Raw genomic sequence first — 17,042 nt, forward strand, 5'->3', positions numbered from 1 at the left:
ACTGCTAGAATTTGTGAAAGAAGGAACGCACGTGTTGTAGTGGAGGACGGCCGTGTTGTAGTGGAGGACGGCCGTGTTGTAGTGGAGGACGCACGTGTTGTAGTGGAGGACGCCCGTGTTGTAGTGGAGGACGCCCGTGTTGTAGTGGAGGTGCACGGTACTGCTGTCACACAGCGCACCTCCTTCCTTGTGCTTCGCTTTACTGCACTTGGCAGATTAGTTCTTACAACTGAAGGTTTGCGGCAACCCTGCATCGAGCCAGCCTGCTGCGCTGTTTTCCGACCAGCATTTGTTCTCTGTCACATTCTGGTAATTCTGTGTTTCAAAGTTTTTCATATTTTACTTGTTATGGTGATTTGTGATCACTGATCTTTTTTTAAAGATTTATTTATTTGAGAGCAAGAAAGAGGCAGGGGAAAGGAGGGGAGGGGCAGAGGGAGAGAATCTTTCAAGCAAACTCCCCACTGAGCCTGGAGCCCAACACGGGACTTGATCCCACGACCCAGGAGATCATGACCTGAGCTTCACCAGCTGAGCCACCCAGGCGCCCCTCAGTGATCTCTGATGTTACTATTTTAACTGTTGGCAGCATGAACCACACACAAACATAAGACAGCAGCTTAATAAATGTGTGTGTTCTAACTGCTCCCCTGACGAGCCATTCCCTGATCTCTCTCCCTCTCCTCAAGCCTCCCTAGTCCCTGGCACACAGTAATATTGAAATCAGTCCAATTAACAACCTTACGATGGCCCCTAGTATTCAAGGGAAAGGAACAGTCCACCACGTATCTTTCACTTTATATCAAAAGCTAATTAAGCTTAGTGCGAGAAAGGCATGTCAAAAGCCAGGCCTCTTTTAACAAACAGCCAGGTTGTCAATGCAAAGGAAAAGTTTTTGAAGGAAATCGAAAGTGCTACCCCAGGGACACCTGGCAGGCTTGGTCGGAAGAGTGTGTGACCCTTGGTCTTGCGGTCGTTAGTTGGAGCCCCATGTTGGGTGTAGAAGATTACTTAAATAAACTTAAAAAAAAAAAAAAAGTGCTACTCCAGGGAACACACGAATGATTAGGGAAACAGCCTTATTGCTGCGTGGAGAAAGGGGCAGTGGTCTGCCCAGGAGACCACACCAGCCACACGCTCCCTTAAGCCAAAGCCTCATCCAGAGCCAGGCCCGGACTCTCCTCGGTTCTAGGACGGCTGAGAGGTGAGGACCTGCAGAAGGAACGTCTGAAGCTGGCAGAGGCCGCGTCAGGAGGCTCAAGGAAAGACGCCGTCCCCGTAACACAGGAGCGCAAGGTGAAGCAGCAAGCTTTCCAGAAGCTCCAGCTAGGATCACCGATGAAGGTGGCCGCACTAAACCACAGACTGTCCGCGTAGACGAGACAGCCTGGTCTTGGAGGAGACGCCAGCGAGGACTTTCGCAGCTGGAGAGGAGAAGGCAGCTCCTGGCTTCAAGCTTCAAAGGACAGGCGGACCCTCCTGTGAGGGGCTAACGCGCCTGGTGACCTGAAGCTGAAGCCGGTGCTCGGTGACCTGAAAACCCTAGGGTGCTTAAGACTGATGCTAAGTCCCCTCCGTCTGTGCTCTAGAAACCCAACAACTAAGACACAGCCAGAGGGCAGAACCAGGCGTGGAGCCCGAAGACGGCACGGAGCTGCTGCAGAGTCCGGACCGAACGTGAGCGGACGAGGAGCCGCTGCTTCGGGCCGCGCCAAGCAAGGGGCTTCCCGGATGCGGCTCGTCCTGGCGGAGACGCCGAGACGATGCTTGAAACGACCACCGAGGATCGAGAAGGTGACCGCAGCTCAGCCGACGAGGCAGCGGCAGGGCTCGGGAGGACCGACTCCGATTCTGAAGGCAGTTCTGCTGCGGGTAAAATGCCACCCGGCAGCACCGGCCGCGGCAGAGAAACCGTGACGGACGAGCCGTCGAGGCGGCGAACCGCACGCCTGTCTTACGAACCTGCACGGCCGCGCCGGCCTCCAGCGCCCAGCACCCTGATGGGTCGGCAGCGCCGCCGAGACCCTCCAGCTGCGGCAGGACTGACTCGCCGAAAGCTCGGATGGCAGTTAGCACATTCTAGCAATAAAGTATCGTTCAATGAAGGCATGTCCGTTGTCGTTTTAAAATTCCTTGGACCCGCTTTATTGCGATATGCGCTTTACTGCAGTGGTCTGGAACCGACCCCGCGGTGTGTCCCACATGCGTCTGTACACACTCTGAGAACGTTTTAAAGTGTTAGGTCTGTGGATATTTGCACGTAACACCTATCGGGCTGGTGCGTTTCCAAACAGGTTGCTGGGAACGCCACCTTTTTTCTCATCTCAGCAGCTTCTCCTGTGTTAGCTTCAGACACAAGGAGACTTTTGGAAGAGCTGAACAGTCTCTAAGAACAAGGGCTGACCAGCTGTGGCTCCTGCCTTCAGACGACGGCCTCACTGGTGCTGTGTGTGCACGTGCGGTTCGTTTGGACCGTCTGAGTTTTACAAGGAGCTGCTGAAGAGAAACACTACAGCGAATCAGCATCCTCAGTGGAGGACTGTGTCCGTCAGCTGTTGAAAAGAAGAACCTCTGGTACCTTTTCTTCGTGTCACGGTGGACGCTTTCTGAAAGGGCCTCTCACTGACTGGTCCGCGAGCACCCACCCCGCGGGGTGGCTCCCGGGTCCGGCGGGGCCTCGCGGCGCACAGACGGCTTCGTGCATGCTTCTGGGTTCAGGTCAGAGTCTCGGAGGGCTGCAGGGCCTGTGCGAGTCTGCTCGCTCTGCAGCTCACTGGGCAGAGGCCAAAGGAGGTGAGCAGCTTGCCCACTCAGGCAGCTCCCAGGGCACGAGGGGCACCAGGCGAACCGGCTGGACTCCTCGTCTGATGCTTACACCGCGCCGTGCCGCCCGTGTGTGAGCGTCTCAAGGGCTGCTGATCCGAGGCCGGCCGGCCCTGTGGTCCAGGAGAGTGCTGATCCAGATGTTCACTTGGAGCATTTCCTAGCGTTCTACACGCTCCATGGTAGAGAATTCTAATTCACTACTATCTTTAGCAAGTTATTTCTATGGAAACGCACATTCCAAATTCTGGTTGTGGAACAGGGTTCCTCCCCACAGAGCAGTATTAGGGACTTAGAATTTTTAAAATATCAAATGTGGATGGAAATGTAAACTCATCCAGCCCAACTTTCTCACTTTAATTGAAAAACTTTAAAACAATTGTTTTAAAGTAAGCTCTATACCAACGTGGGGCTTGAACTCACAACCCCGAGATCAGCAGTCTGATGCTCTCCTGATTGAGCCAGCCAGGCGCCCCAGGCAACATGCTCATTCTTACGGCCTGTGACACGAGGCATAAAGAGGCTGAACAACTTGACTTGTTCGGTCTTGAGTTTGCAGTGCACAAAGAATCTTGGCCACAGGACGGAGGAGGGCTGAAGTTCACCCTGATGCTGCCGAGCATATGTGTGCCTTGGCCCAGGCCCGCTGCCCGGGAAAGGGGTGCCTTTTTCTGAAGGTGCCGAATTATGTGCCTGCAAGGACGAGTCTGCCCGGGAGGAGGCCTTTTCCCACCGTGCACCGGGAGCTGTGTTATGTTGTCGGTTAGCGTCATCGCACGCCCTGACTGGTCTTGCTCCTCCGCTCGATGTCACGTGTGTGAGGTCGAATACAGCAAGGTGTGTTCACGGTCAGTGCTGCGGGAGGTCATGCAGTCGGCTTCTGCTAGGTGTCTGGGTTATTTCCGGTTTGGGGTTATTACAAATAATACTGTCCACAGTCTCACATTCATTTAGTCATTTTATCAGTTTTCATGATTATGAGGAATATCGGGAATTTCAGGTTCCCTAACAGCTGAAGTTGAAAATGACTGTCCGAGGGCCCGTCTGCAGAGTTTCCGATTCTGCGGACAGCGTCCAGGTGCTGCTGCTCTACGGGCGTCACGGCGTGGGCGGGAGGTTTCTCCCTGTGGCGGGATCCCTCTAAGATGGGCATCTTTAGGTTACAAGCCAACTGAACCCTAGTCTTGGCTAGTTCGATTTCATTCTAGTACACGCACACTTTACTGTTTGACGTACACCTGAAACTCCCAGGAGTGACTTAGTCTGCGGTCTTGGCCTGTCTTGGCACAGCTCAGTCTGGCCCAAGGCTGGATTGTTTGTGCTTAAAGGGGGTGGGAAGGGAGGAGAAAGAGAGGGCTGGTGTTTTAGGACCCTTCATCCCACCTCTATGAAACATGGCACAAAGGAGACACCAACCCCTCTTTTTTTGGAGCCCCCTCCTCCCCTCTCCCTGCATGCTCCCTGACCGTGGCCTAAGCACATGCTCAGAGCTGATCTGGCAGAAAATGAGGTTAGTCATTTGCTGTTTGGTAGTTAATGTAATTTCCAATACACAATTAATGGAAAAAAATTTGTGTTTAGGTCTTCTGTTTTATATACTCAAAACACTAGTAAGTTGTGTTTTTTTTTTTTTTTAAGGATAGATGATGGTTTCAATAGTTAGAACCCAATGAATTTCCCTCCTATGTTTTCCAGGAAATAGTCCTAAAAATAAAGCAAAACTGAAGAGATCTTAGCTTTTTAATGGAAAAGGTTATGAATCTGGCGATGAAACCTCAATTATCCAGGCACTGTGGTCGTGGAAAGGATGCTCCTGAGAATACTTTCTATAAACTTTTCTCTCTCACCCAACTAGAGCACCATAACTACAAAGAACAGCCGCACAGAAAGCGAACATGGTGCGGAGGCATGGGTGGGGAAGCAGCGGTTGGCGGCCCCCCGCCCTGCTCCCCGCTCGGCCTGCGCTCTAAGGGAAAGGCCCGCAGCCGGGGCGCATACCTGCGGGCGTGAGTATCAGGGCTTGCAGAATGTCCGACAGGGAGATGATGCCCACGATGCTGTCTGCTTCGTTTACTACCACCAGCCGATGCACCTGCAAACGAGAGAAGCAGCTCCCATGTCAGGTTTACAGAAGGTTCTGCCTACAACGGGTATTAGCAAATGCGTCTTTCATATAGTATACGAGGAATACGTCCCACAAATAAGAGACAGAAATGGCGTCCAGAACCATGAACGGTCTTAGGCTCCAAAGTTAAAATGCAATGCTGACTTTACTTGTAGGAAAAATTCACCAGCTGTGTCCCGCTGTTCTCAAATTTTAGAATATTAACGTATGAATGATATAATCCAAACCAATGAAGTACAATGTAGCCATAATATTCTCTTAAACAGAATTTTGCATTTTTAAAGTAGTATTTCAGTTTCTAATAGCTATCCGCCACTGATTTACATGGGAAAGATGTCCAAATGAACGCTGGAACAGAACAGGTCACGGTTCACTGTTTTATAGTCTTTTCTCCCTGAAGTTCAGACATTAATACATTCATATAGTTCAGAGGATAAATGAACTATAATAAAGTGAAACAGAGTACATTCACATCTCATGTTCTACTCAGGTCTTTTATAAACGAATGGCCGGTGCTGTGAGGTGTCACTCGAACAAAGCACCCTTCACACAGGAGAGGAGTGAGCAGGCATCGAGCTTCTCTGAGCCCTCACTTCCGAGCTTTAGCACTGAGGCCTGAGGTGACCACACGCCCGCTGGTTGCCCTGGAGACGATCTTCCTCTCCCTATGGAACATTATCCCCTCAACACACACCGTGAGTTGGAAAGAGATGGAAAGGGAAGGAATTCTGTTTTTAGGTTTGTCTCTGATACTGTGTTGGGGATGCTTTTCACATCTTAGCTTGCTTTGGGTTAAAAAAAATCACTTTGTTCTTTCTCATGACATGACTTTTAAAAGCTCCTCTAGGGGAGTCTGCTGGCTCAGTCAGAAGAGCCTGCGACTCTTGATCTTGGGGTCCTGCATTCGAGCCCCATGTTGAGTGTGGAGATGACTTAAACTTTAAAAATTTCTCTAAAAAAACCTTAGGGTCTTCAGTAATCCTGCGATACAATCCAATTATTGAACTATAATTATAAATTAAAATGGCTGGTATCTAGGAGCAGAGAATGCTGTATTGTCAATGGGAGACACAATTTGTTGTTAACGTTCAATAATGCTAACTAAATAACTCTCTTTTGAACTACTGAAGGTCAAGGGGTGGGCATCTCACCCAGAGAATTAATTCTACCAGGCAGAAATGACCACCAAAAACATTTCCTTGTCCCTTGTTGCCGCGTCTAAACTAGTGAATGCTCCTGGGTATCAAAAAGCTGGTGTGGTATTTATGTCATATAAATAAACCAAATCGTTGCTGATACTGGAGGCCCTTTCTCCAACAGCTATATTTAAGCTAAAATTGGCCTTGGTCCCCTGGTAAGGAGCCACTGGGTGAAAGAAATTATTTTAATGGGGGAAAAAAGTCAAGATGCGTAATGAGAAGCGTTGAATGACATCTTTATTTTCCTCAATGACCCCTTTCCTATCACAAAGAAATATCTGTTGCTCACCAGATAAACTGAGAGGACGAGCCAATTACCTTTTTTCTTTTACCTGAGAGTAATATATGCTCAAACAAGAGAGCTCGGAGCGGAGGAGCACCATGCTCTCCGTGTTCTCCGCGTTAGCCAGAGCTCCGCCGCCCAGGAACAGCCGCTGTTAGTACTGCGCTGTGGGCCCTTCTAGCTTCTTTTCTACACACATATATGCATGTAAATGCACAGAATTATACGATATACAGTAACTGGCTTTTTCTCTTCTAGAATGTTTCGCTGTTACGAGGGATTCTAACATATGGGCGTCCATTGTCCTTATAAATAATTAGGATCATTACCTATGATCTTCAAAAGGCACATAATTCTAAGGACTTTAATAAAAAGTTAAGATGTGTTCCTAACTCAATGAAAACTCTTTGGAAAACGAGTGATGGATATTAAATTCAGGTAGAAAAAGTTAAGAATTCATATTGAGATGCTAGTGAAATACATTTCAAAAGCCACAGCAGAGGTAATGGGGGTGGGGGACCCCCATAGGGTGAGCACAAGGCAAGGTGGCAGTCTTCAATACACAATGATGAAAATGGGGCTGTGTTTCTATCTGACGGCTCCAGCAAGGGGGCTGTATTCTGATGCGACCCCTACTTCATATGTAATGTTAAGATCGCCTGTTAGCCTAAAAAATTATCAGGGACACTTCTTCTTAGACTGCATTCTCATATTTATAATAAAAAGTACCAGAGCAGACGTATCATTATGAACGCTTCTGCCTACTCAGGGATTGTTCCAGAAAGAACACAGTTGCAGCCTTTAGTCCTAGAGAGTGATAAACGGGAGAACATTCCTATCCTTAATAAGAAAGGAAAGAAATGATTTGGGGAGAGGGTATATTGAATTAGATGTGTTATTCAGTGATCTTGCTCACCTTTTATTTAAGTACACCCCAAAATCCTACACACAGTAAAGTATGAGGGCACACAAGTGCTGACGGTCAGGAGGTGACGTTATCAGACCGTCTACTATTATCTAAGGAAAGAGAGAACACTAACTTAAAAAGATCAAAAGATAATTCTGATCTGTCCTTCACTTTGTTAAGACTATATAATCACACATTTTTAACTTCAAAGTCATTAATACCCTAATGGAACTTGAAGGCCTTGGGACATTTGTTTTCTTGTGTATTTTTTAAACCATGAAAGTCTCTTACCAGTTTGATTCAACTATGATATCAGGACTTATCAGTTCAATGAACATTTCCAGATGCCCTACGCGTCAGGGAACACGCGAGGTTCTGGAGGGAAAGTCGATATCCGACACCCTGCCTCTGTCTCCCTGGCTGTTCCTGCGATTCACAATCCCCCCAGCGCCCCAGCCAGTGAGTACTTGGGGCATCGCCGTGGGGCAGGGGTGGGGAGGGAGGGAGGAGTGCGGCCCCGCTGCCTCACCTCAGCCCGCACTATCCTGTCCACGATGGTCTCCAGGATTTCCAGCTTACTGCACTTCACGACACCCTCGAAATACTGGGAGCGGTGCTGAAGGGCCTGGGTCACTGTGATATCTAGGTTATTGTAGGTTTTTTCAGCAGCAAGGTTCTGTAATAAAGTAACAGTGAATCATATCCTTTCATTTCAATTCACATTCTTTTTAAAAAACATTCATGTTCATCTTACGTGAGTCCCACCACGCCAGGTTATCACCCGCCCTTAGCATTAGTTCATCACCAATAGTAACGGATGCTTACAGAGAGGTATATACCTGCATCGTGGAGCAACCTTGTGAAATAGGACGGCCTGTCCTGCAGAAGAACCCCCCATTCTTCCCCGGGGAGGCTCTAGAGCCCGAGTGGATAAAGTCTCTGGAGAGGCGGATGGACATTTGTAGAGGGTGAGAAGCGCCCAGGGTGCCCGAGGCTGGGGAGCCCCTGGGCTCAAGCAGTGGGGGACGAAGAGCGCTGGACAGGCCCCACAGACCCACACGGCTTCAGCCTTGGACAACCTGACCCAACCAAGTGCCTGTTTCCGGATGTCTGTTATCGGTAAGCAGAATACATGCAACAAAAGGGTTTGAGGCAGCTGGCTGCAAAGAAATATTTAACGCTGGGACTGACATTATGGCCAAAAAGGAGGAGCACATTTGGGGCTACCAGAGTTTCAGTTCCCTTTCTTAGAATTTCTTAGAAATACCATAAAACCCTAAGGAAGTGCATTTAAAATGAATGGGGAAAGGAAAGCAGCCTGTGGAAAGAAGTGGCACCCCCTCCAGATATACACCAGGGTTAAAAAATAGGACTTTAAGTCATTCTCCTGAATGCTGCTGCTGTCTTTAGAACAGTTGTTCCCAATTAGCAAACAATGGGCTCTATCTAGCAAGGGATCCCCGAATTCACGTGCGCACTAAGCCCTTGCCTGTTGGCAGAACGAGTAACGTCTTGTGAGTGGAAATAGGACCATTTAAAATATTTACACATGCTGGAGTGCTGGATAAACTATCCACGTACTGAAAAGACAACTATAAAATGCTAATGTATTATTCACTGCTGAGCCAGTGAATGTTAAATACAATTACTATGGACAGTCTACGGAATGCTCTGATCGCATATCCGCAAAAGCTGTTAAATTCGGGGAAAACGCAAACAGATTAATGAGTGTTTTAAATGCATTCTAGATGACAGGTGTGATGAAATTAAAAATACTTACAATTACATCAAATTTGGAATAAATATCTACAACTTTTCCTAAAAATGAAAACAGATGTTAGAAAAATGTCTTAGAAACAAAAAGTAACATTTAAAATCCATCCTAATCAGACACTTACTAGCAATTAAGTATTGCTAATAACAAACTTGTCTAATTTTAAATGAACATGACATCACATCTTAATGGAAAATGTGAAAATAAGCTGGTTAGAATTCTCATTAACTTGAGTGCTCCTTGGTGCTGACTTGATCTGCCAGATCTAAATTTTCATCCCCAATCCCTGCCCGCCACCCACCCAATCCAATCTGTTGACCATTTAACAGTAAGTTTGCCCCAGAGGACAAAGCATGGTCTCCTCGGCCCTGGTATGACCAAACCCACAGACCTGACTCGTCCACCACAGGCAAGGCTGACACTCGTCTTTCTACAAAGACGTTCAAGGCTTTGATGATGGGAGTGTCCGGGTGGATGAAGGCGATGTTGTGGTAGGTCCCAATTCCAAGGGCATCCAGGTTCTGCTTCATGAAGGCAGGCTTTGGCATATCAGACATCTAAACAGGAAGATACATACAAATGCTCTAGAGCCCAACACACCTTTTAATGTTCACATGTCCACACTTGGACGAAAAACTATAACAAATTCAAGTTAGTGTTCTCTACCAGTCTACCTGGCTGGCTGAATTAACGTGGAAATGTTACATATAAGAATTGTAGTTTTTGTTCAAACTGATTTCTATTCTGAGCTTATATTTAACTACTTAGTAAAATACTGCAGAACACACACATCGTAACGTTCCCCTTCCCTTCACTCACTGAAAACCTGGCTGGAAGAGGGAACAAGAGGTCTCTTTGGAAATCAAGACCCATAGCCACCCAAGAATCCTTTATTCTTATTTATGTTAAATTCCTGGTCCTGCTGTCAGCATTAAGTGTTATTTATGAAGAACCCACACATTTCCAAACCCAGCACGTTTGATGGGGGTGATCTGAGCTGCGGCTAAGCTGGTCCTCACCCCATCCCACCCTGCATCCTGAACTCTCCTCTGGAGGACACCAGCTTGTGATTACTGGGAGCAAAGACCAAGCCAACCGAACAGAATTAAAAGAAGCTTTAAAGTTCACTTTTCTTTTCATGGGCTGTTTTAGAGGAGGAAGGAGAAGTCAGAAGAGAGAAGTCTAGGGTCATGTTTGACTAAAACAAAATAAGGTCTACGGTTTCAAAAATCCACCTTGTATAAAGGGTATAGTTGATTCCGTCCTCCTGGTGTACCTTATAATTATCAGGAAAAGATGAACAATTAGAAGAAACAAAATGTTCAAGTCAAAGAGTTCATCAATATTCAAATCATGAGAATCCTAGAAATTTAGAGAAAAAAAGAAAGACCTATTAGGTCATCTAGCCCATCTTGATGCAGGATAACCCCTGTTCCATATTGTACGCTTAGGCTAACTGTCAAATGTCTCTAAGGGTAAAGCCACTTTTTCTCAGAAAATGATCTCAATTCGGTAAAAATCAGGGTCTGAAATTTATTTAGAATTCGGTATTTTAATCTGAAAACCTCCAGTTGAACATTCTAAGAGCACAATTTAATTACCATATTGGCCCAAATATAAGGCAGTTCTGGCAGAGGCAACGTCCTCTACTCTTTATGGAAGAGAAAACACCAAGGCCTGTCTCCAGCTGTTATTCCTCGTCTGCCTCGGAAACGGGCTGGACTCAAGCTCGTCCCGTCTGGGAGACCTGGGGCAGGTTTAACCCTCTGAGCCAGGCGCCTCTGTGCCAAGGAGCTACCACGCGGCCTGCTGACAGGGCTGCGGAGGGAGGGAGGCCGCGGGGCAGGAACCGCTCTGCCACTGGCCAGCGGTGAACTGCAAAGTCACTCCACCTCGCAGTCTCACCACCTATAAAATGGGATTAATCAAAATACCTACCTGAGAGGGCGGAGGCGAGGATTAGCTGTGTCTTGTGAAGTGCTTAGGACAGTAGCTGCCATGTCATAAATGCGTTAAGAGTCCCTGGCTCTCACGATTAACGTTATTTTACAACAATTGCTCTCTGAGGGGCAGACGGGCTAAAAGCCTGGCACCTGCAGGCCCTGAATACACAGCCCCAGCCTGGGTCCCGTTTAGCCCTGATGCTGAGGCGGCAGCCAGAGCAGCGCACGGCCACCCTCGGGCCTGCGCACGACAGAGGTGACGTCTGTCCAGCCATCTCCACACGTCCCTCACTGTCCCCGACACGGTGTCTCCACTAAACTGCATGCTTTTCAGTAAACTTCCTACTTTCTTCCTTAGCATTTAACCACGGAGAGTGTTAGTTTTAGGACTGGCTTGATGGACAAGATTTCTCCCCACGTCTGAACCCCTGTGCCCCTGTCTGGCAGAATGGAGGCAGGGCTCCAGGAGAGGGAGCGTCCACTCCTCTGCATCACCCCAAAATGCGAGCTCATTTCCTTAACTGAAGTGTGTAGAGGGAGAGGGAAAAGCTAATGTGATATAGATTTTTAGTGTCCATTAAATTCTTTTGAAAAATGATTTCACGGGGCACCTGGGTGGCTCAGTAGGTTAAGCATCTGACCTGTGATTTCAGTGCAGGTCACGATCTCGGGGCGTGAGATGGAGCCCTGCGGCGGGCTTTGCACTCACCGTGGAGCCTGCTTAGGATTCTCTCTCCCCCTCTCCCTCTGTACTCCCTCTAAAATAAATAAAATCTTAAAAAAACAAAAACAAAACTTCATGTGATTTCTGAGCCACGAATGAGGACGCCTACTGGTCACAGCTGACCAACTATTTCTAACCTCAAACTCAGTGCACAGAATCCAAAGGAAAAAAATTAAAGCCCTCTTGTAAACAAACAAACAAACAAACAAACAAACAAACTCTGGTCCTTCTGAGCCTCTTTTAAAAGATATTGACCAAAGAGGCCAATATTATGATTATGAAGACATTTCATTCCAAATGCAGTTGAGAAAACCTACAGATAACATAGCCCGAATTTGGACCAACATGGTAGATTCTTGCCAAAATTTTATACATTTTGTGTTTTTCTATTGCTGCAATTTATAATAAGATAATCCTGGGGACAGTATTTTTTGAATGTTTCCAGAACCATGATACCAATAAAGCATCATAACGCAATTTGCTATAAATACTGGCTCAATTTATCTTCCATAGCACTTTTTTTAATTAGACGGACTTGCAAATTGCTTTACTGCCCTCATATTTTAAGTGATAAAATATTCTAATTTAAATAGAGAACTCCAAGTGTTTTTATTATTTTGATACTTGCACTGAAAGGTGATTGCTTTTTAACTGGAGTCAACTTGAAGAATGTACAATTTAAATAGCAGTAAGTTGAGAAACGGAGACCTCCTAACAATCCCAATTCCAAAATTAACAACGTCTCCTCCGGAGGTGACAGGAGCCAATTTACTTGAAGTGATTAAAGTAGATGCAACCACAGCTTTAGAAACACTAAAAACTACTTACAAAAAGCTGGAGGAACTTGAGGATTCTTTTGTGGGTAAGGATATAAAGTGCATTCCCACTGATAGGGTCAATAACTGGCAATCTGTGGATTTTATTTTTGATCAACGAGTATACAGCATCGAAGAGGCTGCGGGAAAAGCCATCAAAGTTGTTAGGAGGCTTTAAAGAAAGTTGCAAAACGCTCTGGAGCACCCCTAGTTCAGAAGCATTTGCAGTGTTTTTACATCGTAGCAATAAAAGGTTGACTTGACTTAAAACTGTGTTTTGGAAAAGTTTTAAACTGGCTATCTCAGCAAGTGTTTCCATTTTTCAGTCTCTGTGAATCGCAGATACGAGTGCGAGCTACGGATCTCTAGGAGAGCAGTTTCCAGTAGTGAGTTTAATGCTGCTGTTTGAGAGACGGCAGGGCGAACCCCCAGGACCGCTACCGGACACCAGCAGCAACGGGCAGCTGTGGCCCGCGCCCCGCACGGGAGCCGACCTCATGCAGCCCGCTTCTGGGCTGCCCTGGCCTCTCCTGGGGCTGCCAACCAAGACACCGGTGCGTTTATCTGGGTTTTTTGTACTTAGAAATAAACTAATAAAAATCAGTATTCCACTTTTTCTCACTGGTGCTTAGAGTTTGCAGAATATTTTCATACAACGTGGAAACGTATCAGAGCCGTCCCAGAAGGCCTGGATCACAAGGTATGTGCTAGAACACTACCGAGGAGGCAGCGTGTTCTTCTGACCGCCTCCGGACCAGTGTCTAACGGAGATGGCCCTTCCATGTCGGGGTACAGGAGAGCCTGGGGAGCTGCTGTAATGCCCATTCCTGGGCACCACCCTCCAGAGGCCAGTGAGCAGGTCGGAGGTGGAGCCCGGGAACACGCAGGATTAACAAGCTCCCCACACGGTTTGTGCGGCAGGTGTCCGGGTTTTAAAGCTGCTTAGTCTGACCATCTTCCCAGCCCCTTAGCAATCCTTTGGACAAACAATGGCTGATTCCTATTTCTCTAAATTTATTAAATTTAATATTTGAAATTAAGGAGGCTGTCGCCTATCTAGACTAAAAAAACCTATCAATCATGAAAACAAAACAATCTGAATGAATGTTTTCAAAGGAGAAAAACTTTACAAGTTTACCTTGCATCTGGAGATATATTCACTAAAGGCTTAAATGTTTCTTGTAAATAAAGCTCTGTTTTTATAGAAAGAAAATATGCAATTAGTAACACATTTGCTGTTTGCAATTATTATATAAATTACTCTTCAGTTTACAGATAACAATTAGAAGGATTAAAAACTGAAATAAAACCTAATTTACCGAACACTACCGTATAAATTATAGTTAGGACTATTTTACACAACATAGAAACTATTTTCAGGATGTTGCCATTGTGGAAAAATCAAATATTTAAAAACAGTATTACAACATATGTTGTAAGAAGAAAAAGCAACCAATTGGATGTAAAAAGCAATACCAGCAGAGGTCACTAGAATGCTCCCAATTACAGTTGCCCTCCAGAGATGAAGTGCTCATGAAATCCTCTAAAACTAATTTACGTAGGTTTTAACAAACTTTGTTCTTTAGGCGTTCTTAAGTTTTATTTTACCAAACTAATGCTCAAAATCTGTATCTTGGGGATCTTTGTTGTCTATAGAAATTATCTTTCTAAAGATCCACTATAATTTGCCTTCCTAAGGTTTCTATACAGAAAGCGTTCAAGAACAGCCTGACATTCCCATTATTACCACCAGATACCATGTAATATCAAATTGTAAATACACTTAAATCTTAGTCTAACATTACTTATATAGAATTTGATAAGAAGTACCTCTCTTGGTGTTAAGTTATATATTCATAATGGGCAGTGCTAAGATACAGATTTCATGTTGACTGTGTAAGTTTGACTTGATAAAGCCATTAGAAATCAACTGTACCATTCAATGAAACTTACAGGTCAGAGGGAATTAAAAGAGCCCCTGCCCTTTAGAGAATTCTAATGGACCTTCATATTTTGCAGATTTTCAGTTTTTAATTAACATGTTTCTGTCTACAGGTCCCTCCGTTTCTACCCAGGCTTTTTCTCTGAGACCCCTATACAACCCCTTCCTCAACGTCCGTCAGACTGCCTTCCTCAGTGATTCCCACCTTGTCCAATCCACCCCAACCATCCAGCATGATGGGTCTAAGAACAATTACACATAGAATGAGAATTTAAAAAATGGCTCCATTTTACAAAAGGTGCTCTGATTTTAAAGGGTTATTTTTTCATGTGATTTATCCAAATCTTCCAGTTTAAGGCTCATTTGTTCTACGTTTCTCCATAATTTATAAAGAAATAATTAATTATTAAATTTAAGAACACATCCTTGCTTTGTCAGGCATAGGAGGCATTCCCCTGGTGCATTTCCTATATAGAGACCCATCTGTGGGCAAGGACAGCCACACTCAGCAGTGAGTGGTGACTCCCCTCGGGGCAGCAGCTGGGGCCTGGGTGAGCTCATCCGTCCTTATGTCCCAGCCTTAGTACACGGACTTACTGTAGGTTCTCCACTAACGTCCATTCAACAGAATGGATCATACTTGTAAGAGTAATGGTACACTACTGAGATTAAACGAGACATGTTTTAATTACGTAGTTTATTAAGCAGAGAGAGAAGGATCCGTGAAGTTAAAATATATTTTACACACTAAGAACATTTTTTTCCTGATATTAAGATTTTTAACACCCAATTGTGCTTACCCCTCCATGTTTCAATCTTATGTTCCTCTAATTCATAAATCTGTACCTGCAAATAAGAAAAATTCTTATTTACAAATGTTAACATATACAACATAAGAAAAATTACTTCATAACCTGCAGAGTCCCATAATTCAGCAGGTGGAAACAAGATAATTCAGAAATACTGGAAATATAAATTATAAAATGCTCTACATTTCTTTGAAGATAAATGTTTTCTAAATTTAAAACATAATACAGGTGCCTGGCTGGCTCAGTCAGTGGAGGGTGTGACTCTTGAGCTTGGGGTCGTGAGTTTGAGCCCCACACTGGGTGCAGAGATTACTTAAAAAAATAAAAAATCTTTAAAAAAATAGCTATAATATTTTCATTATTTTAATATGAAAATTTCTGATACACTTAAATTTTAAAACATATATGGACATATATACCCATTCCTCCTTTTTAAAGATACAGAAAATTTTTAGCAACTCTAATTTGGACAAATGGTTAAATCGTGCTAAGGAGAGATGAGAGGAGAGATCACAACCAACATCAGAAATACAAACAATTATAAGAGAATATTATGAGCAATTATATGCCAACAAATTAAGCAATCTGGAAGAAATGGATACATTCCTAGAAACATATATATGACCAAAACTGAAACAGGAAGAAACAGAAAACCTGAACACACCCATAACCAGCAAAGAAATCGAAACAGTAATAAAAAACCTCCCAAAAAAACAAGAGTCCAGGGCCAGATGGCTTCCCAGGGGAATTCTACCAAACATTTAAAGGAGAATTAACACCTATTCTTCTGAAACTGTTTCAAAAAATAGAAATGGAAGGAAAACTTCCAAACTCTTTCTATGAGGCCAGTATTACCCTGATCCCAAAACCAAAGACCCCACTAAAAAGAATTATAGACCAATATCCCTGATGAACATGGATGCAAAAATTCTTACCAAGATCCTAGCCAGTAGGCTCCAACAGTACATTAAAAGGATTATTCACCATGACCAAGTGGGATTTATCTCTGGGCTGCTAGGGAGGTTCAACATCTGCAAATCAATCAATGTGGTACACCACATTAATAAAAGAAAGGACAAGAACCATATGATCCTCTCAATAGATGTAGAAAAAACATTTACAAAATACAGCATCCTTTCTTGATTAAAACTTCACTGTGTAGGGATAGAGGGAACATACGTCAATATCATAAAAGCCATATATGGACAAACCCACAGCTAATATTCTCAATGGGGACAAACTGAGAGCTTTTCCCCTAAGGTCAGGAACACGATGAGGATGCCACTATTAAGACCGTTGTTCAACATAGTACTGGAAGTCCTAGCCTCAGCAATCAGACAACAAAAAGAAATAAAAGGCATCTAAATTGGCAAAGAAGACAACTTTTACTCTTCTCAGATGACATGATACTCTCTGCACAAAACCCAAAGACCACCAAAAAACTGCTAGAACAATACAGGAATTCAGCAAAGTCTCAGGATAAAAAAATCAATGCACAGAAGTCAGTTGCTTTCTATACACTAACAATGAAGCAGAAAAAACAAAAATCAAGGAATCGATTCCATTTACAATCGCTCCAAAAACCATAAGATACCTAGGAAAATCTAACCAGAGGGGTAAAGGATCTGTACTCTGAAAACTACAGAACACTTATATGAAAGAAATTGAGGAGGACACAAAGAAATGGGAAAACACTCC

The 17,042-nt window shown here is 44.7% G+C and overlaps 1 protein-coding gene across 10 annotated transcripts in view; it reads right to left on the reverse strand.

The window, feature by feature from the left end:
- PRKAG2 (protein kinase AMP-activated non-catalytic subunit gamma 2) overlaps positions 1-17,042 on the reverse strand; it is a 256,416-nt gene that overhangs the window by 1,444 nt on the left and 237,930 nt on the right. For 5 of the 10 annotated variants that reach the window (XM_048213064.2, XM_048213063.2, XM_048213060.2 and 2 more), the window contains 8 exons: positions 15,336-15,381; positions 13,732-13,786; positions 12,607-12,733; positions 9,503-9,668; positions 9,118-9,155; positions 7,867-8,013; positions 4,822-4,915; positions 32-315 (listed from right to left, as the gene is read on the reverse strand). In XM_048213064.2, coding sequence (XP_048069021.1) covers positions 224-315; positions 4,822-4,915; positions 7,867-8,013; positions 9,118-9,155; positions 9,503-9,668; positions 12,607-12,733; positions 13,732-13,786; positions 15,336-15,381 — 765 coding nt within the window. In that variant the 3' untranslated portion in view covers positions 32-223. Of the gene's footprint in view, positions 1-31; positions 316-4,821; positions 4,916-7,866; positions 8,014-9,117; positions 9,156-9,502; positions 9,669-12,606; positions 12,734-13,731; positions 13,787-15,335; positions 15,382-17,042 lie in introns of those variants that run through there. The other 5 variants (XM_048213065.2, XM_044392289.3, XM_048213061.2 and 2 more) reach the window with 1 other exon arrangement.

The sequence above is a fragment of the Ursus arctos genome, unplaced genomic scaffold (genome assembly GCF_023065955.2).
Source record: "Ursus arctos isolate Adak ecotype North America unplaced genomic scaffold, UrsArc2.0 scaffold_3, whole genome shotgun sequence".
NCBI classification, from domain to species: Eukaryota; Metazoa; Chordata; class Mammalia; order Carnivora; family Ursidae; genus Ursus; species Ursus arctos.